The sequence below is a fragment of the Abramis brama genome (genome assembly GCF_963993115.1).
Source record: "Abramis brama genome assembly, chromosome: 19".
NCBI classification, from domain to species: domain Eukaryota; kingdom Metazoa; phylum Chordata; class Actinopteri; order Cypriniformes; family Leuciscidae; genus Abramis; species Abramis brama.
Window position 1 is genome coordinate 20455012 of NC_139981.1, and position 13273 is coordinate 20468284.

A 13273-nucleotide genomic window follows, 5' to 3' on the forward strand; every position below is an offset into this window, starting at 1 on the left:
CCACATACACACTCATAAACACGCTCATGCATACTACCGTACATATTTTCACATAAATACTATGTACACACTCTCAATATGTACACGCTCTCAAACTCACACAATGACGTATACACAGTAAAAAAAGAGATGATATAAATAGACGGAGAGGTTTAGTAGGTTAAATATTTTTCTCTAAATATCCTTGTCTCTCATCTTCTGTCTCTAACTCCAAAGGGTTAAAGGTCAGTGAAAAGGGGTCACTGTGACATAAAACTCTAGAAACCTACTACAAAGAAGAGAGAGAGAGACAGATTGTGTATATCTACCGTATATCGACTGTGGACCTTTATTATAGCAGAACAGAGGGAAGGATAGCTCCATATAATCTAGTTAGTTAGTGCATTGGTTTGGGTGCCTGTGATTAAAACCCTGTTGGTGGCAATGGCAGGTGCTTGGTTATGATAGATGCAGATGTCTTTACTCAACTTTCTCTCCGCAAGCAGTCCATTGACTCAGCCGTCCCTGAGGAATGGTGCCTGCTATTCGTGTACTAGGGTTGTCACGATACCTTCATCCCATTTTATGGTACGACACCAGCTGAAGTGTCACTCGCTAGCCTAGACATGATACCACTTACAGTGTTTGGATGCATTGTTACTTGCACAAGTTTGCAATGACAAGCAATCTGTCTGTGCGTCCCCAGATATTTATTCCCAGTAGACTTTCAATTACTTTTTTTTGTATCTTTAATAATTAAGGAGTATGTAAAACACTGTGGCAGAAATGACACATTCGTGCCTAAATTTGGTCAGTCGAATCGAGTTGCAGATCATTTGCTTAAAACTGAAAACTCTTTCATTATCATTTCATTATGCTGATTTGGGGCTCAAGAAACATTTTATCATTATTATCAATGTTGATAGCAGTTGTTCTTAATCATTTTGTGAAAACCTTGATAGATTTTTTTACAGTATTTTTGATAAATAGAAGGTTCATGTCTATACTGTAACATTTGATCATTATAGAAGTATTAATTTCTTTAAAAAAAATCTTATTGGACACAAACACACACACACACACACACACACACACACACACACACACACGAGTTGTCACCACGTTTAAGTTTACTTCAATATATTACAATTAAATCCTAATCTAATCATGACAAACTATATATCGTTGGAAAGGTCTAAGGCTCCTAAATAGATATTTTAGCACTGTTTTTTGTTAGAAATTGTGTAGGAACAGAAATAGATGAATTTATGACAAGAGTGCACCTCAAAAAATCTACAGTTTTGACCTTTGTCACAAAAAGTTTACGCACACACTTTTAATAATTGAAACGTTGGTTTTCATGCTAAAAGTTCATAATATAACATATAATCTAGTATTTGTCAATAAAAAATTATTAAATAATATTATCCTCTAAAAATTATAATATATATTATCCTCTAAAATATATTATCTTTTTTATCGCTTTTTTTTATTACATTACATATTTTAGTAGTTATCATAAATTAGGTATCATTTGAAAGCTTACGATCTCAGAATTCATCCTGTGAAAACCGTTTTGAAATTGGACATTGCGTTACCATAGAAACAGTACTCTAAATTATTTTATCAGGCTCCTCCCCTTTTGGGCATCATGTTTCATAATTTATGATCAAAATCTTTTCTAATCTTGACAAAACACATATTGTCAGAAAGGTCTGAGTCTCAAGGTTCCATATTTTGTGACAGAAGTGTTATTTGGACAGAAATTTATTAATTTGTTATGGCAGAATGCATACAATTAAATTCAATGGAATTCAATGTCACCCGGTGGCTATTTCTGGTATTACGCCTAAACAAAATCTCATGGGAACTTCAATTTTTGTGATATCAACTTCAAATTTAGAACACAACTTCGTTAGATATATGGCTTTGATTTTATAGTAATTTTATAGTAAAAGTATTTTGTAAAATATATATTTTATATAAAAGAAAAAATATTAAATAAATTATATTTGATTTAATGTACATTTAAACTTCCATAACTTTTTCATACTTTAATTTTTTGAAGTGCTTTCACTTCAGTAATAATCTGCTATTTTTTCCCTTTAAAATACTCCAAAGCATTCTTGAATTACAACCATTTAAGCTTGAATAGTGCATTTTAATGTGTGGGTGACAGTTAAGGGGTTAAAACACTGTAATACTTTTAAACGTTTACTTCTTGCGGATGAATGGAGTACTTCCATTAACAGCACATGGGTAGTTGACATGAAATACTTTGGGAAAGTTGACATGTCCTACAATGTGACATGCTATACTCCATTTAAACTATTTTATTCATTATGATGCATGTTTTATGATCTCATATTAATTCAGGGAAGACATGCAATATTCGGAGTTTAAAAATTCATTGGTCTCACCACAAGACACTTTAAATGGAAAAAAAAGTGATTAAAATGGTGAAACATAGACATACAGTAACAGTACACATTCCCTTACATTTAAATATAGATTTGAAACAAATTCTTGATGTTAATTCAAAAGAAGAAAAAAAAGTCCATGGGCATGTGTCAGCTACTCACATACTCTTACATATAGACCGTGGGTGGGTTGGAGTGTCATGTGGAATATGCTGTGAATATTCTTACTGAACTATTAATACCCAGCAGCATATCTGGACCAGCACGTCTCTCTCTCTGTGTGTGTTTCTATCTGGTCTGTGTGTTACCGTTATTACTGGATCTCTTTCAAATCTCACATGAATGAACTGGATTAATTAAACACCAACATTCCTGAGAGAAATCTCAGAAAAACTCCCTAAACCTCAATGGAGTGTGTGTGTATGCTAAAACAGAGAATGTATGTATGCACGTATGTAAACGTGATTACATTTTATATCACTTATATTGGAAGTCACAAAACATTTACAAAGTTGACAAAAAAACAGTAAGGAAAAAAAAGTCTTTCGGCAAATGTGTCCTTCTACTACAGCCATTACAACACAGCATGACCAACTCAACATTCATTGGTCTCAAACATAAAAAATCAACTCACAACTCCTTAACTACATGCATCCTACATCCCACTACATTCTTACAGTGGCCCCAAATACTATCTGAACACTTACTGTACACCACACTTAAAAATGTTCCTTGCAATACATAACAAAATAGCAAACCATGGAGGCATTTATGTGAATTAAATATACACTTTTCAAGAAAAAGCATTTCACAAAAAAGTAGTATTCATGGGTTTTAAATAAAAGTAAGACTAAAAAGTATTTGAATTCATTCTGGTTGTCAAATGTTAATAAGACATGTCAATGTGATCAGCTATGCCTGTGGTTTCTCTTCTAGAACACCTGCGTGACTTCATACATCAGTTTTTTACACAAGCTGGTGCAAAAGTAATTGAAAATTGACTCAGAAAGGTCAAGTTATTTAGCTTTAGCATCATCTGTTTGCAAATGACACTTGGTTTGACATTTTGCAATAACAGTTTGACATCTAGTGCAACAATGGCATTTACAATGGCATATCCAAAAGTCTACAAATATTTGGGGCCACTGTATATCTTTGAGCTTGATTTAAAATAAAGCATATTTACCAGGTCTCGTCGTTTTTGAACTCTAGTTCACCGTAGGCGTCCTCAAAGTCCTCTCCGCCGCCCTTAGCGAGTCCCTCCATTGTGCGGAAAGGAATGATGACAGTCCCTCTCGCTCCTGATGTCCGCAGCACTTTCACTTCCATGATGCCCACACTCTCACTCGCGTGCATGGACTCGCTTTCAAAAGTGAAGATGCCTGCGTGGTCATCATCGAGGATGGTAACTGTGGCAACAGCAGGGAATCCTAACAAGGCCTTTGGGTACGGCAGGCTACTGGGTGAGAGCACCTCATCCTCGGTCTCCAGAACACGCACATTACTGAGCCGCAGGAAGAAATGCTCGTCCTCCTCAAAGATGTCGTCATCGATGATGCCAACGGCGATTTCCTTGACAACTTCACCAGGTTTGAACACCACCGTTCCCTCCGTGAACTCATAGTCCGCACCGGCATTCGCCGAGCCGTCCTCCGTTTTATAATCCACATAGATTGTATTAGCGATGTCGCCACCTTTACGCATTATCGTGAGTAGAACAGCCCCGCAGTTCTCTAGACACTGGTAAATGGCAGGCTCGAACACAATACGGGACACAAACTCCTCAGGTTCTTCTACGTGAACTTCTTGAACACTAGTGCTGCGTTTGGCCTGCTCGGCCACATGCTTCTTGAGGATGTTCCCGGCACCAGTCATCATCCTCGTGGCCTGGATACGATAAAACGCTCTGCTTTTCTGTTGGTGTGACAGTGCATAATAGTTGGCCATCTCCACTAGCTGGTCCAGCTCCTTCTCCGGGTGTTTCTGCTTCAGGTCCTTCAGGATACGGATCATATCTCTGCGAGACTCGTCCACCTCCTTGCCCTCAATCAGGCCCATCAAGTTACTAGCAGCTCCGCCATCGACAAAATGAGAATTCATCATCTTTCCGTCCATTTCGATGCCTTTGGAGCGGTCACCCGCCGTCTCGATAATGACGCCTCTGTGCTTGTCCGTGCGATATTTCTTGTGCATGAACTTGTAGAAGAGCAGGCGACGGTCAGCAACCCAAGCCAGAATGACACAGATGGGGAAAAACGCCAAGGTGAGAAGCCCTTCCCATACTTGGACTACGTTGGGCGAGATGACGGCCAGGATCATGTAGAGCCAGATGTATGCAAACACGCTCCATGCCGCCGTCACGAAAAACACACGCAGGTGTTTCACCTTCCGGACCTCCCCCTCCGGGATCACCGACACGCACAGGCCGATGATCACAAACATGTTGAAAGCGGCACTGCCTACAATGGTGGATGGGCCGAGTTCACCGGCATGGAAATCGTGTCCGCAAACTTCGATGACGGAAAGCATGATCTCAGGGGCGGAGGAGCCCAACGCCATGAGCGTGAGGTTGGACACGGTCTCGTTCCACACACGGATTGTCGTGGTTGTCGTCTCACCGTTCGGACGCTTGATGATGATTTCCTTTTCCTGGGAGGTGATTACCTCAATGGCAGCCATGAAGCGATCTGCAATAATCGACACCCCCAGGAACATGTAAATCATTGCCACGAAGTACACAATGACCCTTGCGATCTTGTCACCCATGGAAGGGTCCTCGGGGTACCAGATGGGTAAGATGATGCCAGGTTGGCATCGACCAGTCTCCTCGAAGCATGCGGTGGTGTTCAGGGGGGGCGGGCTTGGCGTGACTCGCGCCTCTGCGCAGAGGAAGGTTGCTGCCACGGAGACCACTCCCAACCAGAGGTAGGCAGAAGTCTTTGTCCTTAAGCGATCCATGCACCCTCCTTCACCTCAAGGGTCTGTGATCTCTAGCTGTCCTTCGGGAATCCAGCACTGGGCTGTCTTTGGTTCCACACGCCACCTATGACAGAAGAAAAGCAGATAGTGAATCAGAGAACAAGAAATCGGTACTTCACACCTTCCTAATGGCAGAAGAAAGACACCTGACATCAGTGGTCGGGAGTATGAACAGTGCACATGTAATGTAAGCAAACTCATCTGAGAATTCTGCACACAAAGCCATTATTCTTTGCTAGATTTGTGAGCAGTGCGTGTGTGATATAATATGGTGAAATACTAAAGGTCCACACAGCAGAAAGCTAAAAGGCCTCACTCAGCAGGTGTGAATGTTGCCAGAATAAGCAATGTCCAAAATGACGCACTGGGAAACATCAACAACAGCGCAAGGGCAGCGTGCTGCTCCGTTCCAACATGCTTCCTATTGAGGCAGCATTTTCAGGCTCCCATTTCAAAAGCTAAATTAATAATGCAGTCTCCCTTTTTTTGGCAAATACTGGCAAAGCAACTGGTTCGCCCTCAGTGAAAAAAAGGCGAAGATGGTGGAAGTTAAATAAATACTGAAAAGAATTGAGAAAAATGGTCATTTATTTATAGAGTAGACTGCTGTAAGATTAGCAACATGTTAACACCAGTCTCTATTAAAATAGTTAAATTATTTAGAGTGAGAGTGCTACAGTATGTGTGTGGCACCCAGAATTGCTGCCCATGTAGAATATTACAAACCAGATAAAGGGATAGTTCACCCAAAAATGGAAATTCTGTCACCATTTACTCACTCTCATTTCATTCCAAACCTTTATGACTTTCTTTTTTCTGTGGAACACAAAATAAGATATTTTGAAGAACCTCTGATGTACAGAAGAAAGCATATCATACAGGTTTAGAATGACATAAAGGTAAGTAAATGATGACAGGATATCCCTTTAACTAAGAGGTTACATGATGGTTAAAATGCCGCCAATGTAGGCAGTGAGGCGGCTCACTAGGTTGTGTAACAGAGCTTCAGTGTCTGTTCTGGAAATGAAATGTGTGCAGGTTTCACCCAGAGAGATGGGAATAATTAACTAATATGGACACTTATTATTTCATTACATTTTTATCCCACTGCACCAGTGGAGATGACAGTGTGCATGTGGGAGTGTGTGGGAGCAGCTCTGGTGAATCCACATGGAGATGGAGGTGGTGTGTGTGCAGTTCATTTGCTCTCTCTAACACAGGAACACACTCAGAGGAACTCTGTATTACTCAGGGGTTGCTCTTTGATAACTGATAATGGATGTCTCATTTAAGTATCAACCAGGTCTTATGTTTCTTATCAAATTCCTTCCATATGTTTCTTATTCCAAACACCAAAAAGATGTTGCAAGAGAGATGCATGAACATAAGTGGACTATGCAAGAGCCATCAGGCCAGACCTGACTATATTAAGTAAATAAAACACTCACACTCACACATATGCAGTGGGCTGTAAGTAAACAGCACAGTGTAGAAACAGAAGGCCTAATGAGGAAAAACTGTTTTGTAAAGCAAAAGAGCCCAGCCTGAAGCCTTGAGCTGCCCCCCACAACTCTCTCTCTTACAAACTATACCCTCCTCTCTGTCTACACTACCATATACGTATACAAAAAAGATGGAGGAAAAGGGGAAGAGGATGGTGCCTGTAGTCACATGTTGGTGCCTGTAGTCCATCCTAGTTTTCTAATCTAAACAACGTTTGATTTTCAATTCTTATCACTTGACGTCTGTTATTTCATGTACCGACTCAGACGGGACAAACATCTCCGTGTTTATTACAGAGGTGGCTGTGTTTTTTTCCAGATGTGGAAGGTCATATGCTGTGTGTGCGTGCATCACGTATGGCATATGTCTTTTAATTTATTATTTGTTGATTTTTTTAATTATTTTTTTATAAAAACCCTATTTAAGTAAACTTCATGAGTTTATAGCAGTGGCTGTTTATAATAAACTTGCATAAATTAGTATTTTGAACAATTTAAAATTGATGTTAAAATATGTGGAAACAATATCAAAAAGTTCAAACTTAAAAGCAAGGAAAAATCTACAGCTGTTTAATAGGTTTAATAAGGTTTTTTTTAAAGTTCTTTTTTTCTTTCTGTTTCTCAGGCATTTAGTTTTTTACCCCTGACATGTATGGTTATAATGTACTCTTGTATGTACAATATGTTTTGTTCTTATTAACATTCAATAAAACATTTGAAAGCGATCTGGCTCATGGAGCCCTTAAAAAGACATGGTGAAGAAAAATAATGAGACGGGAAGAAAACTTATTTGGCATTCTCTTAATTGCTTTTGCATTCTCTCACAAATGTTTTGCTTTCCCCCAAAAACTTTGCATTCGCTCGCAAAACCTTTTCAAAACTGTTCTTTACGAGTGAACGCAAAGTTCTCAGGGGAAAGCAAAACATTTGCGAGAGAATGCAAAAGCATTGCCAAATAAGTTTTCTTCCCATCTCATACTGTCACAGTCACGTTCAGTTTGTTTTGTTTTCATTCATGTCATGTGTTCCCTTTGTTCTAGTTTCCCGCCAAAATCTGTCACCATGGAACCTAACACCATTCTTCACAGCTGTTCGTCGTTTTAGATAATCATCACGGTGTATTTGAGGGGCTGTTTACACAACACCGTTTTCAACTAAAACCGTAACGTGAACGGCTGTTCATTTACACGACAACGGCGTTTTGGTTGGTTGAAAACGCACACTTTTAAAAACGGGTTTAAAAAACGCGAATCTCTGAAGACGATGACGTCATGCACATGCGTATTATGTGTTTAGTCTATAGTGTTTCATCGCCATCTAATGGCCTGGCAGCAGAATACAGCGTTTTTGGTCGTTTTTCGTGAATCCGTGTGAATGGTGATTGTTTTTACATTGGTGTCGTCTGTACGCGGGAAACTCCGTTTTAAGCATATCGTTGTCGTGTAAACGTACCCTAAGTTACTCCCTTTGTCCTGTTCGATTGTCGGTTGTTGTTTGTGTGTTACACACTGTTGGCATGTTATTCTCATTCTGCAAATAAATCCTATGTTAATTCATTCTCATCTCTGTCATTGGTTCCCGTGTAACAGATACACTGTAAAAAAATTGTTGTTTTAACTTAAAGTAAGTGTTTGTTCTGCCTTAATTTTAAGTTTAGTCAACTTAAAATGTGAAATTGCAAGTGACAACTTGGATATATGAGTTAACTAAACTTAAAATTAAGGCAGCATAAATGCTTACTTTTTAAATTGAAACAAATAAAATTTATTTCTTCACCATGTCCCTTTAGGGGCTCTGTAATTTATTAATTTTATATAATTTTTTCGTCAGATACCATCCAAATTGAAACCAAATGAAAGAATGCAGAAGATTGGTGCACAAACACACAAGGAAAATAGTTAGGATAATACAACATCAGCAATCACAGACATTCGCAATCGGACGAGATTAGATTTCTCAGAGAACCGTTGAGATTGGCAAAAAACAGTAGGTAATTTGCGCTTGAATTTGTGAGGAAAAAACACAGACTTGGCGGATTTGGACGGGATTAAAAATCATGTCAATGAAAGATGAATTTCTCTAACGTCCCCCAGGAAAACTAGTCCCGTCCCGAATATAGGGCTTTTGATAACACTAATACTCTTTCATTTTGATTACATAATAATGTCAATAAATAGCCCTTTGGCACCTGTAGTTTAGTATCAATTAAGGTTAGTACACAACAGACCAATTAAAAAAACAGTTCAGAGATGCTATATACGTTTTATTTAATACAATGTTTTCATAGTTTGTGTTGTTCCTCATCAATGCAGAGTTATCACAAAATGATAAGCATTTAAACTCCACTTTGCCTAAGGCGTTTCCAAACTTTTGAAGAGCACTGTATGACATTTAAAGGGACAGTTCAGCCAAAAATTAAACACGGCCTTCATTCACTCACCCTCATGTTGTTTCAAACCAAATGCGAACACAAAAGATGATATTTTGAAGAATGTTGGGAATCAAGAAGTTTTGGTTACAATTGACTTCAACAATGACATTGAGACATTTCTCAAACATCTTTTATGTTGTTTTTTTCTGAAGAATTTTTATTTTTGAGCAAACTATCCCTTAGTCTTGATGTTATTAGTCAAAATTATTTATTGTGGTAATCGACTGCTGTTGAAAGAACTGTTATGAATCTGACATCTAAATACCGTATGGGTACAGAGATGCTTCAACACCAGGCCGCAGTGGTCTACCATACATCTCAGCATGATGTGTGCCTGTAATTGAGAAGAAGTTCTGGAAATAGCAAGCCAATTGATTTTGGATGATTACATTTAGACTGATGTGATTTAGACTGTGTGTGTGTGTTTTGTGAAACCCACTATTGATAAGTTAGAAGATGTGGGGAAAATTAGTCACAGCAGGTTGTGGGTGATAGTCTGGCATAACTCCAATTTACTACAGACCCACTACCCCACACACACACACACACAATCTTGTCTGTGTCGATGAGTTGTAACCTCTCTTCATCCTTAGCCGTTACTTTTAAGACACTAAAACAGGAGTTCTCAACTCTGGGCCTTGAGATTCACTTTCCTGCAAAGTTTAACTCCAACCTTGATCAAACTCACCTGCCTCTAAGTTTCAAGTAATCCAGAAGACCTCCATTAGCTTGTTCAGGTGTGTTTTATTAGGGTTGGAGTAAAACTCTGCAGGAAACCCCTGCACTACAACATGTCCCTCACACTTACAGGGCAGGCATCAGCAAACAATCCCAAACAACAACATTTAAAATCTTTGAAACAAGCTGCTCCTCTGAGAGCGTAACCAAAAGTATGTGTGTCTGAGGTGGCGCTGTGTAGCATTATATCCGAATAGCCGCTGAGTTTCTGAAGCTAAAGATCCGTCTTTTCCCTGCACATGAAGTCAGCACCTGTTACCATAGCAACACCCTGGAACGCGTGGGACAGGAATATTTTTATGAGTCTCTGAAATCATGCTCATAAAAATCAAACAAATCTCAGATGTGTATGCGTTTTGGGCCCAGGCGAGGGTTTGTATCTGCTCATCAGAGAAACTGAATCTCATCCACTGGACCACAGCGACCAGACAGTTTATTTACTGCAAAACAACCAAACTATCACACAACATTAACATCAGTGCATAGCGAGCATCACATGCAGTTGACATGACGTAACTGTTGTTTCACAACTTCTGCTGAATTTATATACATGCAAATGCACAAGCATTTACATAGAATTTGTATTTTTCACTGCTTAGCAAAGTTAAAAATGTATAGGAACTTATATAACCAAAATACATTTGACAAAAACAGGATCTAAACCTCACAGATTGACCTCTTGACTGAAAAATCTCCTGGAAACTTATTTTGGTGGTTTCATATCAATACAAATGTAAAAAATATACAGTAATAACTACATATATTATGAAGACAGTAAGATTTTTTAAAGAAATTAATACTTTTATTTAGCAAGGACGCATTAAATTGAATTTTTAACTTTCGATTCAAAGGATCCTGACAAAAAAATTATGACAGTTCCCACAAAAAAAATGCTTTAAATCTACAGTAGTCAGCCAACTCAAGCACTTTTGATCATTTTCACAAAAATGTAATGGCCACAGAATATTTTGTATGAATATATGAACATGCCATATATTAAAAGAAAGAACAGAGCCTCTGCTTTTAAACAAAAAAAAAAAGATTCTAGCTTCATGCAATTATTTTTTTTAATCAACACTTAAATGTAAGTTTTAAAAAAAAAGCAACATTTTGAACAAAAAGCTGAGAAAATCACATTTTTGTCAAAGACTACATCCGGATCGGATTCAGAACGATGATCAAAACATAGATGGAGTAGATTGAATCCATCAACAACCCCAAAGCTTGAACAGTCTTTACCTCTAACTGGGTCAACATTTCATTCGGTAACTTTGGGAAGTTTACATTTAAATGCTGTTTAATGTATGATGATCGCGTTATTTGACATGTGCATAAGCAATGCTTCTATCGCTTGTTTCTGCTTCTTCGGCTGTGTTTGGATCCAGAGATTCTGTACTCATTCAGAAGATGCGGAATAGCAATAGTAATAGTTCTTTGTAAATGTAAAAGGTCTGCATAGTTTTGCAGATCAAAGTGCATGACAAATGGCAAAAAGTTTTGGCAAAAAGAAAGAATCGATTCTGAACTGCTGAAATGAGTCGTCAGCAATTCCTGTCTTGCTTCCTGTTACATAACTGCGTGATAAACTAACAAATTTGCATTATGCCCGCCTTTGGTCTTCCTTGGCTGCCCGCAAACGACACTCTAATTGTAGCTGAGGCCTGGAAGAGTTTGGTTTCTGATGCTGTTTTCAGTGCTGCAAATCCACTTTCAGATACGGTATAGGCTTTTTAAAATCACAACAGACTGGGCCGTCTGACCAATCAGAGCAGTGTATGCTCTCAGAAAGGCGGGGTTTAGAGAGACGACTCTTTGAACGAACCGTTTTCAGACTCTTTTGAGAAATGAGGTGATGTGTAATGTATATTATGAGAAAATGAAAGTGTTTTTTTGACCTTGGGTGCCTGTAAACCTATTGTAGAAGACCTTCAAAACAAAATTAGGAACCTTTAAAATAGCATAGGGGCACTTTAAAGTGGTGGACAGCATGCAACAAAATATTTTTTCTTTGTTTAAGTACATTTTTCAAGTATCTGTACTTTTTATTTTAGGAAATCGCACTGAACGATTCATTGGTGAATTGGACTGATCCGATTGCATCTGTTCTCGAGTCAACAACTGATTCAAATTATCCGGTCAGAGCAAGTTTGACTCAAAATGCGCCAAGAACGTGAATTCCTCAGAGCTTGAGTGCACGTGCAAAAAGTAAGTTACTAATGCTGAATTTTAGGATTTATTATGGTTAATGAAAATCATATTCAGTTCACGACTGTCAGTTGTTTGTGAACTAAAAATGTCCATATTTGTGTATTACTGTCTGAACAGGGTAGGTTTGATGTAAAAACTAAACAACATTAAAACAATGCAAATTAATGCCCATGCATCTTATCAAATGATATAAAACTAGTATGTTTGCATAGCGTTCCGTTCTGCTTAAAACTTTAACACATTTGACGTCTGTGACGTCTGTTTTTATATTTAGGGCCCGTCGAACACCAAGGTGCGAGGACCCTCTTGGAATTGCTCCATTTATGTGTGTTTATATTTGTCAACACACATTTACACACATTTTGTTTTTCCTAATTTCTATATACTATATGGTATAATTTGTTATTTTCACCTGTTTGACCACTTGAATTGTCAGTAATTATCAGTAGGGTAGCTATCAATGTATGACAAGTTTTGGTAATAAAATATTTTTTTAGTGTCTGAATAATATTCCTTATTGACTAGTGCTTACTGCTTGAAAATACATAATTTATAATGATGCCAGAAAAGCTCTATCTGTGTGTCTAGTAGTACATTAAAAAATCAAGTACTTTTGTACTTTCCCTCAATACTTAATACTTTTACTGGAGTAATATTATATTAGGTACTTTTACTTAAGTTCTTGATTGATGTACTTCGTCCACCGCATGCTTACATTTTTAATAATGAGGGAAATGAACTAAAAACCTTCAGATCAAGGCATTATATTGCAAGAAGCTGCTCAGAGGACTGAAAGGAAACATCTCCTTGCCAAACACCCGCACAGAAAACCTCAGGAGATCTGCTGCTCTGGTCAAAAGCACTCATATGTGTGTAAGAGTATAATCCCAATTTGACCCTCCAAAAGCACTGTGTAATAAAACCACAATTTGATTCTCCAAGTCTCAAGCTGCAGGTCTCCTGTGTGTGTGAGTGTGTGTGTATGTGTGTGCGTGTTGATGCACTCTTGGTGGTAA

At 38.2% G+C, this 13273-nt stretch overlaps 1 protein-coding gene across 4 annotated transcripts in view; it reads right to left on the bottom strand.

The window, feature by feature from the left end:
* Positions 1-13273, bottom strand: part of slc8a3 (solute carrier family 8 member 3) — a 42126-nt gene that overhangs the window by 24089 nt on the left and 4764 nt on the right. For all 4 annotated transcript variants that reach the window (XM_084093832.1, XM_084093831.1, XM_084093830.1 and 1 more), the window contains exon 2: positions 3586-5442. In XM_084093832.1, coding sequence (XP_083949958.1) covers positions 3586-5357 — 1772 coding nt within the window. In that variant the 5' untranslated portion in view covers positions 5358-5442. The remainder of the gene's footprint in view (positions 1-3585; positions 5443-13273) is intronic.